Below are 18,020 nucleotides of genomic sequence, written 5' to 3' on the forward strand. Positions count from 1 at the left end.
GCCGATGACACGACCGTGGTGGTTCTCATCAGCAAGAATGAGTCAGCATACAGAGAGGAGGTGCAGCAGCTAACGGACTGGTGCAGAGCCAACAACCTGTCTCTGAATGTTAACAAAACAAAAGAGATGGTTGTTGACTTCAGGAGGATACGGAACGACCACTCTCTGCTGAACATCAACAACTCCTCCATAGAGATCGTTAAGAGCACCAGATTTCTTGGTGCTCACCTGGTGGAGAATATCACCTGGTCCCTCAACACCAGCTCCATTGCAAAGAAAGCCCAGCAGCGCCTCTACTTTCTGCGAATGCTGAGAAAAGTCCATCTCCCACCCCCCATCCTCACCACATTCTACAGACGTTGTATTGAGAGCATCCGCATCACTGCCTGGTTTGGAAATTGCACCATCTTGAATTGCAAGACCCTACAGCGGATAGTGAGGTCAGCTGAGAAGATCACTGGGGTCTCTCTTCCTGCCATTACAGGCATTTACACCACACGCTGCATCTGTAAAGCAAACAGGATTATGAAGGACCCCACGCACCCCTCATACAAACTCTTCTCCCTCCTGCCATCTAGCAAAAGGCACCGAAGCATTCAGGGTCTCACAACCAGACTATGTAACAGTTTCTTCCCCCAGGCCATCAGACTCCTCAATACCCAGAGCCTGGACTGACACCAACCTACTGCCCTCTACTGTGCCCATTTTCTTGTTTATTGTTTATGGTAATGTCTGCACTGTTTTGTGCAGTTTATGCAGTCCTGGATAGGTCTGTAGTCTAGTGTGGTTTTGTGTTGTTTTACATAGTTCAGTTTAGTTTTTGTACTGTTCATGTAGCACCATGGTCCTGAAAAATGTCTCATTTTTTTACTGTGTACTGTACCAGCAGTTATGGTCGAAATGACAATAAGGAGTGACTTGACTTGACTCAGTGGTCAGGAAGATGTTGGAGTCAATTGTTAAGGATGGGATTTTGGGGTACTTGCAGGCATATAATAAAATAGGCCAAAGTCAGCATGATTTCCTCAAGGGAAAATCTTGCTTATCAAATCTGTTGGAATTCTTTCAAGAAATAACAAGCAGGATAGACAATTGACAATCAGTTGATGTGTATTTGGATTTTCAGAAGGCCTTTGACAAGGTGCCACATATGAGACCACTTAACAAGAGCCAATATTATTACAGGAAAGATACTAGCATGGATAGAGCATTGGTGGAGGCAAAAGTGGGAATAAAGGAAGCCTTTTTGGATTGTTTGCTGGTGGCTCATGGTGTTCCAATGAGGATCTTTTTACATTATATGTTAATGATCTGGATGATTGTATTGATGGTTTTGTGGCCAAGTTTGCAGATGATATGAAGATAGGTGGAGGGAACAGGTAGTGTTGAGGAAGCAGACAGGCTACAGAAAGACAAGACAATTTAGGAGAATGGGCAAAGAAGTGGCAGATGGAATACAGAGTTGGGAAGTGCACTTTGGTAAAGGAAATAAAAGCATAGACTATTTCCTAAATGAGAGAAAATTCAAAGATCCGAGGTGCAAAAGGACTAAGAAGTCCTCATGCAGGATTCTTTAAAGGTTAATTTGAAGATTGAGTCTGTGGTAAGGAAGGCAAATTCAATATTAGCATTTGTTTCAAAAGGTCTTGAATATAAAAGCAAGGATGTAATGTGCCTTACAAGGCACTGGTGAAGTTTTACTTGGAGTACTGTAAGCACTTTTGAACCCCCTATCTAAGAAAGGATGTGCTGACGTTGGAGGAGGCACAAAGGATGTTCACAGAAATGATTCCGGGATTGAAAGGCTTATCATATAAGAAGCTTTTGATGGTTCTGGGCTTGTATCCACTCAAAATCAGAAGAATGAGGGCAATCTCATTGAAATCTATCAAATGTTGAAAGACCTCGATAGAGTGATTTGATCAATCTAAGCACCAGGCCAATTTGGAAAGAATCGTGCAGTGGGGTCCAGGCCCAGAGCATATCGTTGTGACTGGGCCTAGGTTCTAGTTCAAGGAATGACCTGATGTTTGGACAATTTAAGCGCCGGGCCAGATGGATTGAAAAGGCAAGTTTTTGGGTCAAGAAGCAAAGGTTGGGCCAGTTCTGCCTGCTGCTCTGCGACAGTTATTCAGCTCTGCACTGAACTGAGGCTGAGGATGTGGCCTGCTCTGGACTTCATGTCTATGGACTCACTTTTGATCTGAATGCTACTCCCTTACTTTTGCTGTTTGCACAATTTGTTGTTTTTTCTTCTTGTACATTGCGTGTTTGATAGTCTTTTTTTAAATGGGTTTTTTGTAAAGAGACAAATCTCAAGGTTATATAATGTATACATTGATGATAAATGTACTTTGAACAGTAATTTTATATATTGCACTGTACTGCTGCAAAAAAAAAATTCATAACGTGAGTAATGATAAACATGATTCTGATATGGGTCTCTTAAGTGGGAAAAGTGCAGGGAGAGAGGAATCATGGTTGGGAAAAGAGGAAAGGAATGGGGAGGGAATGGGAAACACTGGAGAATCACTCTGTAATAATCAATAAACCTATTGTTTAGAATCAAGTGATCTTGCCTGGTGTTTCAGGGCTGGGTGTGTCTGCAGCTGCACCAACCTCAATCCCCCCCCCCACCCTCCTTGCCCCGGCACTCCTCCTCTGCTACCTGTCCAAGTCTCGCCATTCCCAACATCCTTTGCTCCCGCCAGATTTACAAACTCACTCTCCAGTCCATATTAACATATACAGTACTGTGCAAAAGTCTTAAGCATCCTTGCTATATACAGTGCTTTTAAAAAGTATTCACTCCCACCCCCAGGGTGGCTGAGATACGAGAGACTGTGCATACAACAACTGCTGACGGTGTGGCTTCACCTGTCACAGTTTTATGGGAGAGTCACAAAGAGAAAGCCGTTGGAAAAAACTCAAATGAAATCTTGGCTAGAGCTTGCCAGAAGGCATATGGGGTACTTTGAAGTCAGCTGGAAGGTGGTTCTTATGGTCTGATTAAACCAAAAATGACCTTTTTGACCAGACTAAATGCTCTATTTGGGATAAGCAGAACACTGCACATTATCAAAAACACACCGTTCCTACTGTGAAACATGTTGGTGGCTGCATCGTGCTGTGTGAATACTTCACTACAGCAGGCCCTGGAAGGCTTGTGAAGGTAGAGGACAAAATGAATGCAGCAAAATATAGGGAAATCCTGGAGGAAACCCTGACGCCGTCTGCAAGGGAACTGCGACTTGTGAGAAGATTTGTTTTCGAGCAAGACAATGACCCCAAGCAACAAGTCAAAGCTACACAGGAGTGGCTTAAAGAAAAAGCACAAGTTAATGTTCTGAAGTGGTCAAATTAGAGTCCAGACCTCAACCCAATTGAGAATTTGTGGCTGGGCTTGAAAAGGCTGTCCACTCACAATAAAACAATAAAACATGAAAACTTCTGGGGAGGGGGGTGAATAATTTTTATAGGCACTGTAAATATGCTCGAGACTCTTGGACAATACTGTAGTATGTGACCACACAGATCAATACATGTGATGGCAGAGTGGACCTGGAAATCAAAAGGATTGGCACTTTTTTTTTGCTATGAAATATTTTCCAATAACTTAGCTGAGATAATAACAGTGCAGCAACAAATCAAGTACAATTCCAGCTGTTTACAATGGCATTAATAAAGGCTTGTGGTGCAAAACTGTGCAATTTAAACTAATGGAATGTTACTCCACAAATCTTGTCAGCCCCCATTCTTTTGTCAGTTGCTGATTCACAAATGTACATTCCACCCTTTTGTTTTTAATTGGGAGTCATCATTTACAATTTTTGATTTTCTCTTCTCATAGTACCTTGTAAATCAAGGTATGATATCTATATGGTGACATGGGGAATGAGGCCATCTAAAACTCACAAGTTGGTTATTTGACATTTAGTATTGAAAGAGTCCAATAGCTACAACAATGAATTGGTCCGAATTATTGTACTGAAGACAGCTGATAACATTTGAAACCTTTCAGCCTGGATATAACAAGATCATGATACTTTCGTCTATTATTACTTTGGTGTAGATAAACTAATTAGTCGGTCTTACTGACTCATCTCGACTTATTCTTGAGACGATTCGCATAATTAAAATTGCTGTAAAAGTATTTAAAATATGGAAAATAAAATAGAAATGTTGTATACATAATGTATTGATGTACATAATTCAACAATTCTAGTGCCTCAGAAAAGAAGCCAGTGGCCCCTCCCACCCCAGATATTCTTTCTCCTCTCCCCTGTCATCAGACAGAAAATACAAAGGCTTAAAAGCACACCATAGATTCAATACAGCTTCTATCCCACTGTTATAAGACTCTTTACTGATGGTATAAAGAACTCTTGACCTCAGTCTACCTCATCATACCCTAGTACCTTACTACACTGCACTCTGGGAAAACTACATTCTGTTATTGAGTTTCTCTTGTACAACCTCAAAGTACCTATTTTTAAAATATCTATATGCACAGTTTGCAAACCTCAATTTTTCAGTTTATCTTGGTACATGTGACAATAATAAACCAATACCAGAACAGTCTCAAGGAGTGAATTTGGGTTACTCCTTGTAATCAAATTTCAGATCCTAAGCAGTCATTAAGGATCTGTATTGGTGCAGTTTGAAGAAAAATATTCTATGAATAACATGCAAACATAGAATTATTACACTGCCGAATCCTTAAAACGGCACTATGACATTGATTAGTTTCCACTCAGTTGAACTGTTTTCTTTTCCTCGTTGTTTCCATCTGCCCAGCATTCCTGCCTCATCTAGTTTAACATTGTCTGTTCTTATATTCACAATATGCAACCATTTGTTGTCTCAATTAACCACCTGCCAACCTCTCCATCTGCCCATCAACTCCTCTTTACCTAGACTTATCTATTATTTGCCAGCTCCCATCTCACACCCCTTCCCCCCTCCCTTTGACATTGGCCATCATCCCTCTTCACTTTCATCTAGTCCTGATGCTGGATCTCAACCCAAAATAAAGAACCGTAGTCTTGGGTCCTTCTGCTACCAGATGCAGAAAGGGTCAGTTGGGAGGGGAACCCCCCAAACATTGAAAGGGTATACTATCTTTGGGGGCCACTTGAGCAGCAATGGTTTAAAAAAGTGTTAACACTAAATGTATTGACCAGACTTCAAAGTACAAAGTACATTTATTATCAAAATATGTATACATTATACAACCTTGAGAGTGGTCTCCTTACAGGCAGCTACAAAACAAAGAAACTTCAAAAGAACACATTTATAAAAAAACTGTCAAACATAATATGTGGAGAGAAAAATATCATGCAAACAATAAAAGTAAACAACTAGCATTCAGAACTAGAGTTTTATGAAAGACACAAAGTCAGACATCACTGCAACAGCCACAGTTCATAACAAACCTGAGTAAACGTTGCAAGACCGCAAACACGAAGCCAGGCATCAATGCAGGCAGCACTGCAGTTCAGTGCAGAGCTAAGAAAGCATCTCGAGGCAGCGAACAGTACCAGCGCTCACCTCTGGCCCCAACATCAGCACCATCTTAAACCCTGCTACACTAAGAATATACTGTATAAAGATATTGCACTGCTATTTATTTCACTTTTAAGCTGATCTTTGAAATAAAAATACCACTTTGTCTCCACAGATCCTGTCTTTTAGCAGCTTGTGTTTTGCTCCAGATCCCAGAATCTGAAGACACCCTTTCCTTTCTACTGCTCCATACTTCACATCTGCTGACTTATTTACTGCTGTAGAAAAAAACAGATAGAATGCCCATAACTTTTTGTTCAGCTTTACTGGGTGCTGCTTGGAAATTCTGTAAAGCAGCCAAAAGAAATGCTTGTTCTCTTTGTGGCGGGGGGGGGGGGGCATAACTGGCCTCCATTGTTTTTCCCTCAACATATTAAAATAAGCACATCAGAACATAGCAGGAAAGATATCTTCTTTAAGGAAACTTCAATGCCAGCATTGAACCAGCAGATACATTACTCAGTCACTCCAGAATTTAAATCTCATTAATTCTAATGGATTTATTGTATAGAATCCTAAATATACCATAATTTTGCCAGAATATTTGTAACATTTTAGTAGTGCATGCAAGTAAAAGAAAACAGCTGAATCCTTTCCTCTCTATTGATAGAATTTTCTGGAGTTGATGGATCAATTTAAGTTAAAAATATGACTGATGACAGAGTCTGCTTATTGAAACAGGTTTATAGTAACCCCTACTTCCATTAAATTTGGCATTGAGTTTAAAGTTCATTATTGGCTGTTGGGTAAAAAAATTACATGAATTCTAAGAAAGTCATTAAATTATAAACCAAAATATAAAAATACAATATAAAATTAGGCACAAATAATAGATATGTTATAATTCTGATCCAGCAATTTATTGAAGCAAGCTTATAAGCAACTTAATATCACCATAAGCCAGCATTAATGAACTGAATATAAATTATAGTAGTCAAATTGGTAAAATTATTCAAGTAACTTCTTAAATAACTGACAATTAATTATTATCAAAATATCAAATGATTAACAAAGCTTTGTAACCTGCTTTTCATGAGTACAGTTGATTAAATTTCTATTTGTGTTGACATACTATTGGAAAACTAATATAACGCAAATAGTGATATACTCTTGGGGGGGGTGGGGTAGAGACTTTTGGATGCTATTTCACCCAAATTTTCTGGCCGTGCTGAATCATTCTTTAATCTTAATCAGCTACATCCATTCTGGTTTCTTAACATCAGTCTACTTGCAACTCTGTCTTTCATCCAGTTACAGACAAAGGGGTTTAATTTGGTTTTGATTGTTTTGCCCCAAGTGATTAGATGCTAGAGAACACAAAATCTCTATTCAATAAAATTACATTTAAAAATTATGTTAAGAAACCTTCTGCTCCAACGGGCTGTAGATGGTGCAAACCCCTCTATTGTTATGAGAAAGCTTCATAGATTCACAGAGCTCTACAGCACAGAAAAAGGCCATTCAGACCATCAAGTCCATGCTGAACTAGTCTCATTGACTTGCAGATAGACCACATCCCTCCATATCTCACCCAATTTGGATATATACTTATCCAAGTTTTTCTTAGATGTTGAAATCGAACCTGCGTCCACCACTTCTACTAACAACTCATTGCACACTTGCACCACCCTCTGAAGATGTTCCCCCTGGGTTTCCCTTTAAATATTTCACCTTTCATCCTTAACCAATGACCTCTAGTTCGTGTTTCACCCACCTTCAGTGGAAAAAAGCCTCCTTGCATTAATCCTAAAGTCCATAATTTTGTATACTTCTATCAAATCTCCCTTCATTCTCCTGTATTCCAGGGAATAAAGTCTGACCTATTGAACCTTTACTTATAACTCAGGTTCTGGCAACATCCTTGTAATTTTTTTCTATACTCATTGAATCTTATTGATGTCTTTCCTGTAGGCTGGTGACCAGAACGGCTTGCAAAATGTCAAATTTGGTCTCACCAATTTCTTATACAACTATATCATAACATCCCAACTCCTGTACTTAATATTTTGATTTATCCTTTCTTCCCTTTTCTTAATTAGCCAATTGAAATATCTCTACCCTACAGCAATCAGAAATGACAAATGGAAAATTTTAATATTTGCAATCATCTTGCATTTTATTTTTTCACCTCTCACAATGCTCTACCCAAGCAGAAATGGAAATACATTGCATTTATAAAACTTATCATACCAGCAAGCGATGTCCATAGTATGGACGAATAAAGAAAACAGAGGGATATATAGAAGAAAAGGGTTAGATTGATCTTGGACTAAGTTAAAAGGTCAGCACAACATTGTGGGCCAAAGGGCCTGTACTGCACTATACTGTTTTCTTCTATGTTCTATAAAAAGAGTTCTTTCTGGATTCCTCGCACAGAGTTTTATATGAACTTAATGCTTTTAGGCCTTTTCAGTTCAGTTTCGAAGATCTTATGCTAGGTCCTGCAAGGTCTTTGCTAAGTGCAACAACATACTGAATATTCTTACTATTCAGTGCTCATTCAATATGAAATAATGAAAATACACTGATAACCAAATCACATTAATTTTTCAATTATTATCAGTGACTGAATGTCGTATTAACAACATACTGGACATTTCCAAGATAACTCAGTGAATGAGCAAATTAGCTATGTGAAGGAAGAAAGTGGAAAAGATTGAGGAGCAAGGCAGATAAAACTGCTAGAGTAATTAATTTAGGTTTTAAAATGTATCATTAGAAACATTTAACTTAATGAAAATATATTACTAACCAATTTGAAACACAAAAAAAGCAATTTTAAAATAACTCCAGGGTAAATTATTTTACACAGCATGTGTACTTAATGAATGACTAGGGAACAATACTTTTGTTTGAATAAATTTCTGTTGTAGAAAATGAAAATCCAAACTATCAAAGGAAGCTGACAGGAAGAATAAAATGGGATTTGTGCAGGACTGGTGCATATGGATGTCCCAAAGGGTGCTTTTTCATGCTATATGACTTTATGATAATAAATATTGTCTGTGAAAGTCTGCATAAATATTAAGATAGATATTGTCTTGGTCAAATATTGTATCATTCGACAATAAAATTAACTAGTCATTATTTCATTGTTGGAATGTGTTCAAATTGGTTGAGAATTCTGTAAGTAATTATATTTCAAAAAGGTATTTTGTTAAAGGTCCCAAAGTACTTTTTAGTCAGAGGTTGTGAAAAGGTGCTGCGTGGATGCACCTTTCATCTAAATAGTGCTGAGAAATGCACAACAAGCTGGTGTTTCAGTTGTATAATAATGCAAAACTCTAAATGTGCAGTACAGTGTTCTTTTTTATTGACTACTTTCCCATTAACATTATTCCGTGAATAGATTTTTGCAGTCAGATGTTCTTGGGGGTGGGGGGAGTAATGGGGAGGAGGGAGGAAACAGGAGGAGAACCATGTGAGTCATTGGAAAAAATTGCAGGATGAGCAGTCTATAGACATTCAAGAAGAAAAGCAAGGTAAACCACAAAGGTTATAGTTGTGCTCCACATTTCAAGAAAACATCTGCCAGGCACAATATGCTGGATTTTTTCGGTTCAGAAATAGTTACCTAATTACCACACAGTTTGTCACATAATTCAATGTACAAAACCATCTTTATGGATTTACACAAATAAAATGACTTAAAAGCTACCATTACAAATTACATAGTGGGTGGAAATTTCACAGGTACATTTGTGGATAGGTCTTAAGTGCCAGAATATGTTCCTAAAATTTTAGGGAATGGTATATAAAAAATCCTGTGGATAGAATATTTTGATTTCTCAGCTCTACAATTCCACTATCATCACACACCTTTACTCCCAGAATGAAATCATTACAATTCTTCATTTGGCATCAAACTTCCCTGTTGAAAACAATATTTGCATCTTTTGTGTATAAATCTTCAGTTGAATGATGCTTCAGACATTATCGATTTCTGTTTTTCTTAGCATTACCCTGAAGGACAGAACAAGAATACAAATGGTTGATCATTGAAGAGTGTTAGTAATAACAAAGTAAATATTTTTTTAAAATGTCAGTTGGGATTTTTAGAACATGCAAGTCTGCTCAATGCTGAGAACAAAGCTATGCACATTAATTGTGCATTTTCTTCACGTCCTTTTTAACAGGAAAAATTCAATTCAAGTGGAAATATCAGACAGGTGCTGACTTGCTACAGAAGGTACAGTAAGTTACAGTTTACATGGTGTATATCTTATCAAAACAGTATAGGCAGATTGGGTCTAGATTCCTTGAGGGTTAATGATGGGCAACCTTACTTAAATATACACAATCCCGTAGGAGCTTGACCAGGTAGTCTTTGAAATACTTTCATTTGTGGGAGAATAACATCAGCAAAATAAGAAGCTGGTTATTTACAACTGAGCTGTGCAGAAATTTCTGTCATAGAGGGTAATGAATTTATTCAATTCTCTGCCAAGGGTGGTGGAGGTCAAATTAAATATTTCAAAAGTTTTTTTGAAGTAGGGATAGATGAACATTAAGGATCAAGGAACTGAAGGTTATGGGAAATGGCACAGAAGATGGATTGAGGCCAGCATGGATTAGCCATGATCATACTGAATGGCACAGTAGGTTTGAGGAGCCTCTTGGCCTACACATGCTCTAGTTTCTAGCGTTCTTGTCAAGATTTCACAACCTGCAATTATCTGTCTTTAAGTTACTGGGGAACACTCCATTCAATGCAGGTTGGCACTTCTACTATATCCTGGATTATGGACTACCTGACTGACAGACCACAGTTTGTGCGGCTTCAGAGCTGTGTGTCAGACATAGCTATAAGCAGGAATGGGGCCCCAAGGGACTGTTTTGGCTCCCTTCCTGCTTACCATGCATTCCTCTGACTTCAGATACAACACTGAGTCAGGTCATCTGCAGAAATTCTCCCATGACCCAGCAATAGTATAAAGAGAGGATGGGAGGATGACTACAGGGCCCTATTGGAGGATTTTGTCAAATGATGCAAGCCGAATCATCTGCAGCTCAGCATCAGTAAGACAAAGGAGATGGTGATGAACTTTAGGAAGACAAAGCCTGCACTGCTCCCTGTAACTATGGATGGTGAGGAGCTACAAGTACCTGGAAATGGACCTGGATGACAGACTTGAGTGGAGCACCAACAGACAGGCAGTGTATAAGGACCAGTGTTGCCTCTACTTCCTGAGGAGACTGAGGTTCCTTGGAGTATGCAGGTCTCTCCTTCACATGTTCTACCAGTCTATTGTTGCCAGTACAATCTTCTATGCGGTGGTGTGCTGGGGCAATGGTATCAACACAGGTGACGCCAACAGTCTCAATAAACTGATTAGAAAGGCTGGCTGTGTTATAGGAGTCAAAGTGATTACACTGGAGACTGTGGTAGAACAAAGGACCCTACAGAAAATCCTGGCAATTCTGGACAATGTTTCTCACCCTCTGCCTGCCACCTTGGCTCAACAGAGGAGCACTTTTAGTCATAGACTAAGACAACCACGCTGCTCCAAAGAGCACTATATGAGGTCATTCTTGCCCTCTACCATTAGGCTCTATAATGAGTCGACCTATAGCCGGGGAAGTGATGACCCCCTCTTGTCAGACTGTTTGAGGTGACTGATTTTTTTAAATTCTTTCTTACTTCTCTTCTAATATTTGAGTATCTGTGCACTTGTAATGCTACTGTGACACTGTAATTCCCTTTGAGATCAATAAAGTTTCTATCATCAATTTTCAGTTCGTCGTGATAGATCTTTGCTTGTTTCATGATCAGCATGCTGTTAAGCGGCACGTATTCACTCCGATGTTGACGAATTCAGTACCCAAACTGTATTATATTCATTAATATTGGGATCAAATTTGCAATTTTGTAGTGGTTTATCAGCTCATTGAGCAAGCTAACTGAAAAATAACTTTTATGATCAAAAGACACAATAAAGGAAACCAACAAGCCATTGTGCACTGGTTTACCTTGCTGCCCATTCGAAGAGAGTCAATTTCTTCCTTTTGTTTTGATAAAGTCTCATTTATGCTGCAGAGGTGATCACTCATCATACTCAATTGATCTTCATAACTTCTTTTTGTTGTAGTCAGCTCATCCTACATCAAAAGGCAGACATATTAAAGAGATTGTTCTGCCTCAAAATCACCTCTCCTGAAGCTAAAGTCATGTGTAATAAAATGGATCCTATTAAATTCATTCTATGTTGCATAGAGATTATTTCAGAGCATTCAGAAGGTATTCCTTGAAAATATCATATTATTCAAAAACATTAATTTATTGTTTATAAACACTCAATGATACACTTCCAGAAAATTAACACAACAAAAACTTTGGCTAGGTGAACTGCATGAACTGCCGTGAGGAGTGAATTTTGCACTCTGGTTTTTATGTGTACACTTCTGTCTTCCTTCATTGTGTCTTTGTTCTGGGTCTGTGCATAAATGCAGAAAGTTGCACTACTATAACAAATACTAATAGGCCTGAAACTTGTGACCCTGTTCAGTTGTAGACACCTGCTTTATTAATAAGGAGGCTCAGCAGATATTTACAACTACAAATCACATAAATTTGAATCATAAAATAGAAATAGTTTGATTTTCTTCCTGGAGGAAATGCAATAATGACCATTCTCAGGCAATTTTCCAATCTAGAAATTCAACCAGGCATCCTTGTGCTTCTGTGATTTCCAACTCAGGAACACATGGGATGATGTTACTTCATATAAAAATCTCTCCTGAAGCATACAGGAGACTAGGATGTTCCTAAAGTAACTGTTGTTAGGTACTTCTGAGACACAACTGGCTATCACTGTATACCTTTGAACACAGACCCTTTATCAGATAGATCATTAATAAAACTTTTCATCCTTTGCATCCCTCCACTCACCACATTTTCAACACTGCCCAACAAGGTCCACTACTCCCCAACCCCATTTCAAATGGCATTCAGTCTTCAACCTGAAGTCATCTCCACTTTCTATCTGGACATTTTCCCAATGGGTACTCTGATCGTTTAAACTCCAACCTATGTGCAGAATTGATCAGAATGTGGATAAAATAAACTGGGATTTAAGGATGAGTACAAATCTGGCAAACTCAAGTTTATGTTGGCAGCTTTGGTGTATAAGAATGTATGCTAACATTTATGTAAACTCTAATTTCTTGGCTATTTTGGCTTCAAAATATTTTCACAAAGGTGCCACCATTGATATTTGAAAAATACCCTGACATGTAACTAAAAACTACATTTATTCTTGTCCATAATTGGAAAAAATCTTAATAATTGCTATTAATATCATTTTTAAAATATCACATTTTTGATACGTTGGAAGGTTCTACTTCATACTTAACTAATGCCCTATCCAAAATACTAGATGTATACCAACACTGTATACATCATAAAAGAATGAAATGATTAATATCATTCTAATTTAATGCACCAAAGCTTTAGTTTCTGTGACTTATTTCTATTTAATGGCAATTTCCGTTTCATTGTCATTTATCACAAATTCTCTATTCATCTATGGATGTTTCCAATCAAGCTTTCAATAACTAAAACAGAATGCAAGTGACTTCTGCTGAAACAAAAACAGAAGATGATGGAAACACTCAGCAAGCTAGGCAGCACCCAGACAGAGAGGGAAACAGATTCAACACCCCAGACCAAAGACAAAAACATCATTAGTCTAGGGTATTTGTTCTTTTCACTCAGAAGTACTGCCTGGCCTGCTGAGTACTTCCCACACCTACACTTTTTCAATATAATCATGGACTTAAGTGTGAGATTCTTTACAAAACATTGAGAAATCCTGTCTCTTTCACCATTCCATATAAAGTTGTGTTAGCTGCACTAACACAATGAGTTACTTTTTGAATGTTGAACTCAATTAAGTTAGCATTTCAAATGGAAGCTGTCATTCTTTTTATTTTAAAAATGCGGCTGACTGTAAAAGCTGGATGGAAATTTGAATGCTTAAGAGCACATGCATCCAGACAATTTAAGTTACTGGAGATGTTTCACCTCATCTTAAAAATAATTTAGTTACATATATGTGTGCATATATGAGCATGCACATGGACTAGATCTAAAAATAGTATATGAAATTGCAGGTTATATTAGACAAGATTTGTTTAGAACTCCATATTCTTTTTTTGACACCAAGACAAAAAGGGATGATATAAGAAATTTGACCAATGGTGAGAGGGAATGTAAGTTAGCAAGACCATTAAGCAAGTATGGACAGATGATAATTTCCAGTGAGATCCAATCCTTAGAGCAGTGCCCTGATAGTGTTTAAATGTTTTTTTCAAGATTAGATATACAGAGTTCATTTAGCAAATTTGTAAATATAAATATTGTGATAAAATAGAAGTTTGGGAATAAATAAACATGCAACTTATTCAGAATTAAGTTAAAGCAAGACTGGAAAATAACCTGATTATTGTTAATTGTGTGTCTCATATATAGTTCCAAACAGGTAAAAGATACTTTGACAGAAAGATGTCGAACAATTTGTTTCAGGATCTCAACCCAAAACGTCAACCATCCATCTGCCTCCACAGATGCAAACTGACCTGATGAGTTCCTCTGGCAGTTTGTATTTTTTAACTCCAGATGATAACATCTTATGTATTTGCTACAGTTTATATCTGCTGCAGTTTAGAACAATGAACAACAACTTGAATTGAAACAAATTCTGTGTGGCCCTGACAGGGTGAATACAATGATGTTTTCATTTGTGGGAGAATCTGGGGAAAGGGGTCATTTTAAGACAAGGATCTTCCACTTAAAGAGTTGAGATATTAGTTTCCTGTCAGAGGATACCAAAGTCAAGGGAATAATTTTCCTTAAAGGGCAGTGGAAGCAGAGCCTTTGACTATTTTAAAAGCAGAATTAGATAGATCCTTGACGGGGGATGGAGAGGTTGGGGGAGGATAGGTCCAAGACTAGACAGAAATACAGAATGAGTTTATAATCAAATCAGTTATGCTCTCATTTATAGGGGAGCAGAGATGATGGGCAGAGTGGTTTCTTTCTTGTGCCAATTGGTATGATCAAAATTGGGGACAGCAAGGAAATGTGGCTGTTGGATTGCACAGCAAGGATTTGGCACAGATTCAATGATGTGACAAACCACCTCCTCCACTGTAACTATGATTCTACAGTTTAGAAATAATACTCCACAGTCTAATCCACAAATACACACATCCAGGCAACAAAATGTACAAAAAGCTCACTTGCTATTGCAGTTGGCCATAAAACTTACACAGGCTTCTACTTCTTTCTTACCTGCAATCGCACAATGTTCTGATTGGCAACTTTTACTTCTTCTGAGAGGGCTTCTCTGGACTTCTCTGCAAGTGCTAAGCGTTTAGCAAGGGCTCGGCACTACAAATTTAGATGACAATAATTCTGTATCAGTGCTTCCAATCTCACACAGTAAAATACACTGTTGTCCTGTGGATCTATTATAGGATTCTGTGTTGAGAAGTCCAAAAGGAAGTCTGCAACGCCATTTTACAGCTGCAGGAGTGGTGGCAGAGGACTCTGCTCTCAACCAGGCTCCCAGTGCAACAGCATAGAAAGCAGAGATTTGTGATGTGTCCAGCACAGCAGCATCTACAGTAAAATGTCAACATAATATAAACATAACACTATATTTATCACTTCAGTTGCTGATTCTGTTGGTGCTCTCAATCCAGGGAATTAGCATCACCATGGTACCTGTGTAACCAGGAAGCATGTATACTTTGCAAACTGTCGCATTTGCTGGAGCACAATGGCGTTAAGATATCTCATAACACACCTGGAAGGTATTATATAAAAATAATATAATTGGTTGAGTATCCCTTACCCAAAATGCTTGGAGCTGGAAGTGTTTCAGATTTCAGACTTTTTCAGATTTTGGAATATATAAGGAGATAGTTTGTGATTGCCATCATTTCCAACTCAGAAATTATGTGCTACTGGTCAGCAGTCTTTGTCTTACACTTGTTCATCACGCATATGTACTTAACAGTAAGAACTATTACAACCCATTAATATAACAAAAGTATAATGTGTGCAGGGTAACAAAAGCAGCACATAAGCATCAGGAGAATACGTGAATCTGCCATTGAACAACAATAAACAACAGTAGGCTTTCAGACTCCGCCTACAATGCTGTGTTTTGATTAAAAGGTTACAGTACACTGTATTTGTATTTTACTTTTTTTTTAGGTAAGGTATAAAAACAATCAGCATTGTAGACTTGTTCTGGTGTTAGATTTTCATCAGCGACAATCTTTAAAATGTTTTAAATCTTTAAAAATTAAATGCCATGTCTTTTCTTAAATTTTTACAACCAGCCTGCTGAATATTCATAATCACTTTCAATTTTCAGTTCATCATGATAGATCTTTGCTTGTTTCATGATCAACATGCCATTAAGCGGTGTATGTTCATTCGGATGCTGGCGAATCCTTTCTTTCAATACACCAACAAAATCTTTATTTTTCGCTTTATGCCATGTTTTTCTATTTTTCATTAATTTATTTTTATTACATGAGGTAACTCCTCCAAAATGTTTGTGACGCAGAGACCTACACATTGCCTGGAGTCTTCCCAATGCCTTGTGGAATTTTCAATTTGTAACATCGTGTCAGCACTCAAAAAAAAAATTTTGGAGGCTTTGGGATTTTGGAATTTGGGATAAGAGGTACACAACCTGGAGTATCTTTCAGAGTTCTAAGGTCACTCCATTATGATGTACAATTCACAGTAATCATGTAATTATAAATTGGAACACCCAGAATAACACATTTGCTTTTTTAAATCAGCACCTTCCTTGAAACTTACTAGAACTTCAGGTGACACTCCAATTTAACATCATGCCCAAAAAACGGAACTATTTCATTAATTTTTCAAATACTGCGTATCGCTGTCAATAACAGTATTTATTATACACTGTTAATTACCCTCAAATTGTTGTTGTGAGTTGGACAGCTGGTAAAGGGCTATTTGGTAGAGTTCCATGATTTAGAGCATAAAATGTTGAAAAAAAAAGGAGATATTTCCAAGTCAGGATAGTGTGCGACTTCATGGTGGAATATACATGTTGGAAAATAAATGTGTTTAAACCCTTATCTTTCTTGGTGGTAGAAGTCATGGGTTTGACAAATCAATTAAAGTTGCCATAGTGAGTAAGGTCACTGCATCTTATAGTGGGTACACATTGTAGTTCCATTCAAGTGAACTGTTTGGTTCTGGATGAGATTTTATGAGCTTTACGAGAATTGTCAGAGCTGGACTTAAACAGGCAAGGAACAAGTATCTTATCACTCTGGATTTGCATTTTGCAAATGATGGAAGAGGTCTGGAGTGCTACTAGGCAAATCACAGAAATGTCTTTAAATCCACTGTATTTACGCAGCAGCCCAGTTGAGCTTCTGGTCATTGTTGAACCTAGGATTTTGAAGCTGGAAAACTGGCAACTGGCAATTGAAGCCAATGAACAAAATGCAGAGTCTTCCACAGATAGGACAGATTGTGGCAGGTAGAGCGGGCAGACAGGTAGATTACAGGTTTCCCCCGCCATCCGAAGGTAGAGCGTTCCAACGAAACGGTTCACATGCCGAAATGTCGTAAAGTGAAGAAGCAATTACCATTTATTAATATGGGAAAATTTTTTGAGTGTTTCCAGACCCAAAAAATAACCTACCAAATCATGCCAAATAACACATAAAACCTAAAATAACAGTAACGTATAGTAAAAGCAGGAATATGATATGATAAATACACAGCCTACATAAAGTAGAAATACTTTTCTGCAATCATTGAAGCACTGTCTCGTGCAGTGAAAATCTCATGCAAGCGCTGTTGGCAGAAGCACTGTTGGCGCAGGCGCTGTTGGCAGAAGCACTCTCTCCAGTAACCTTTAAGCTATGAGGCTGCTATCAGCTATCGCCTCTGATCTGGGCCGACATTTATGTGCTGGGCGGCACCTAATTAATTAGCTTGTTTATTTTGGCTTTTTTCTTAAAGGTGTGCTGGGTGCGTTCCGGCTACCGCTGCACCGCTGCATTCTTCGTGGCAATGTATCGGTCTGCAGCCCGGAGGTTGGGGACCACTGAATTATAAGTCACTTATAAGTCAATAGCATCATAACATTTTAAATAACGTTTGGATATTAAACACACAGTGCATATTTTCCTCTTATGAACATATAAAATCATTGCAACACACCAAGATTGCTGAATCAGTGGGAGCCCTGGGCTTGTTTTCCTGCAACAAGACGGTCCCATCGAGGGGTGATGGGAGACAGCGATACTCGAAGCAACACTCACAACATGTTGAAGGAACTCAGCAGATCAGGCAGCATCCGTGGAGACAATCAGTCAAGTTTCGGGCCGGAACCCTTCATCAGGACTGAAGAGGGAAGGGGCAGAGGCCCTATAAAGCCTCCAGCGTGTTG

At 38.3% G+C, this 18,020-nt stretch overlaps 1 protein-coding gene across 3 annotated transcripts in view; it reads right to left on the reverse strand.

Annotated features, from left to right (window-relative positions):
* Window positions 1-5,256: 5,256 nt before the first annotated feature.
* ppp1r21 (protein phosphatase 1, regulatory subunit 21) overlaps window positions 5,257-18,020 on the reverse strand; it is an 84,552-nt gene continuing 71,788 nt past the window's right edge. For all 3 annotated transcript variants that reach the window (XM_063055624.1, XM_063055625.1, XM_063055622.1), the window contains 3 exons: window positions 14,858-14,956; window positions 11,536-11,664; window positions 5,257-9,528 (listed from right to left, as the gene is read on the reverse strand). In XM_063055624.1, coding sequence (XP_062911694.1) covers window positions 9,499-9,528; window positions 11,536-11,664; window positions 14,858-14,956 — 258 coding nt within the window. In that variant the 3' untranslated portion in view covers window positions 5,257-9,498. The remainder of the gene's footprint in view (window positions 9,529-11,535; window positions 11,665-14,857; window positions 14,957-18,020) is intronic.

Source organism: Mobula hypostoma, chromosome 8, assembly GCF_963921235.1.
Source record: "Mobula hypostoma chromosome 8, sMobHyp1.1, whole genome shotgun sequence".
NCBI lineage: Eukaryota > Metazoa > Chordata > Chondrichthyes > Myliobatiformes > Myliobatidae > Mobula > Mobula hypostoma.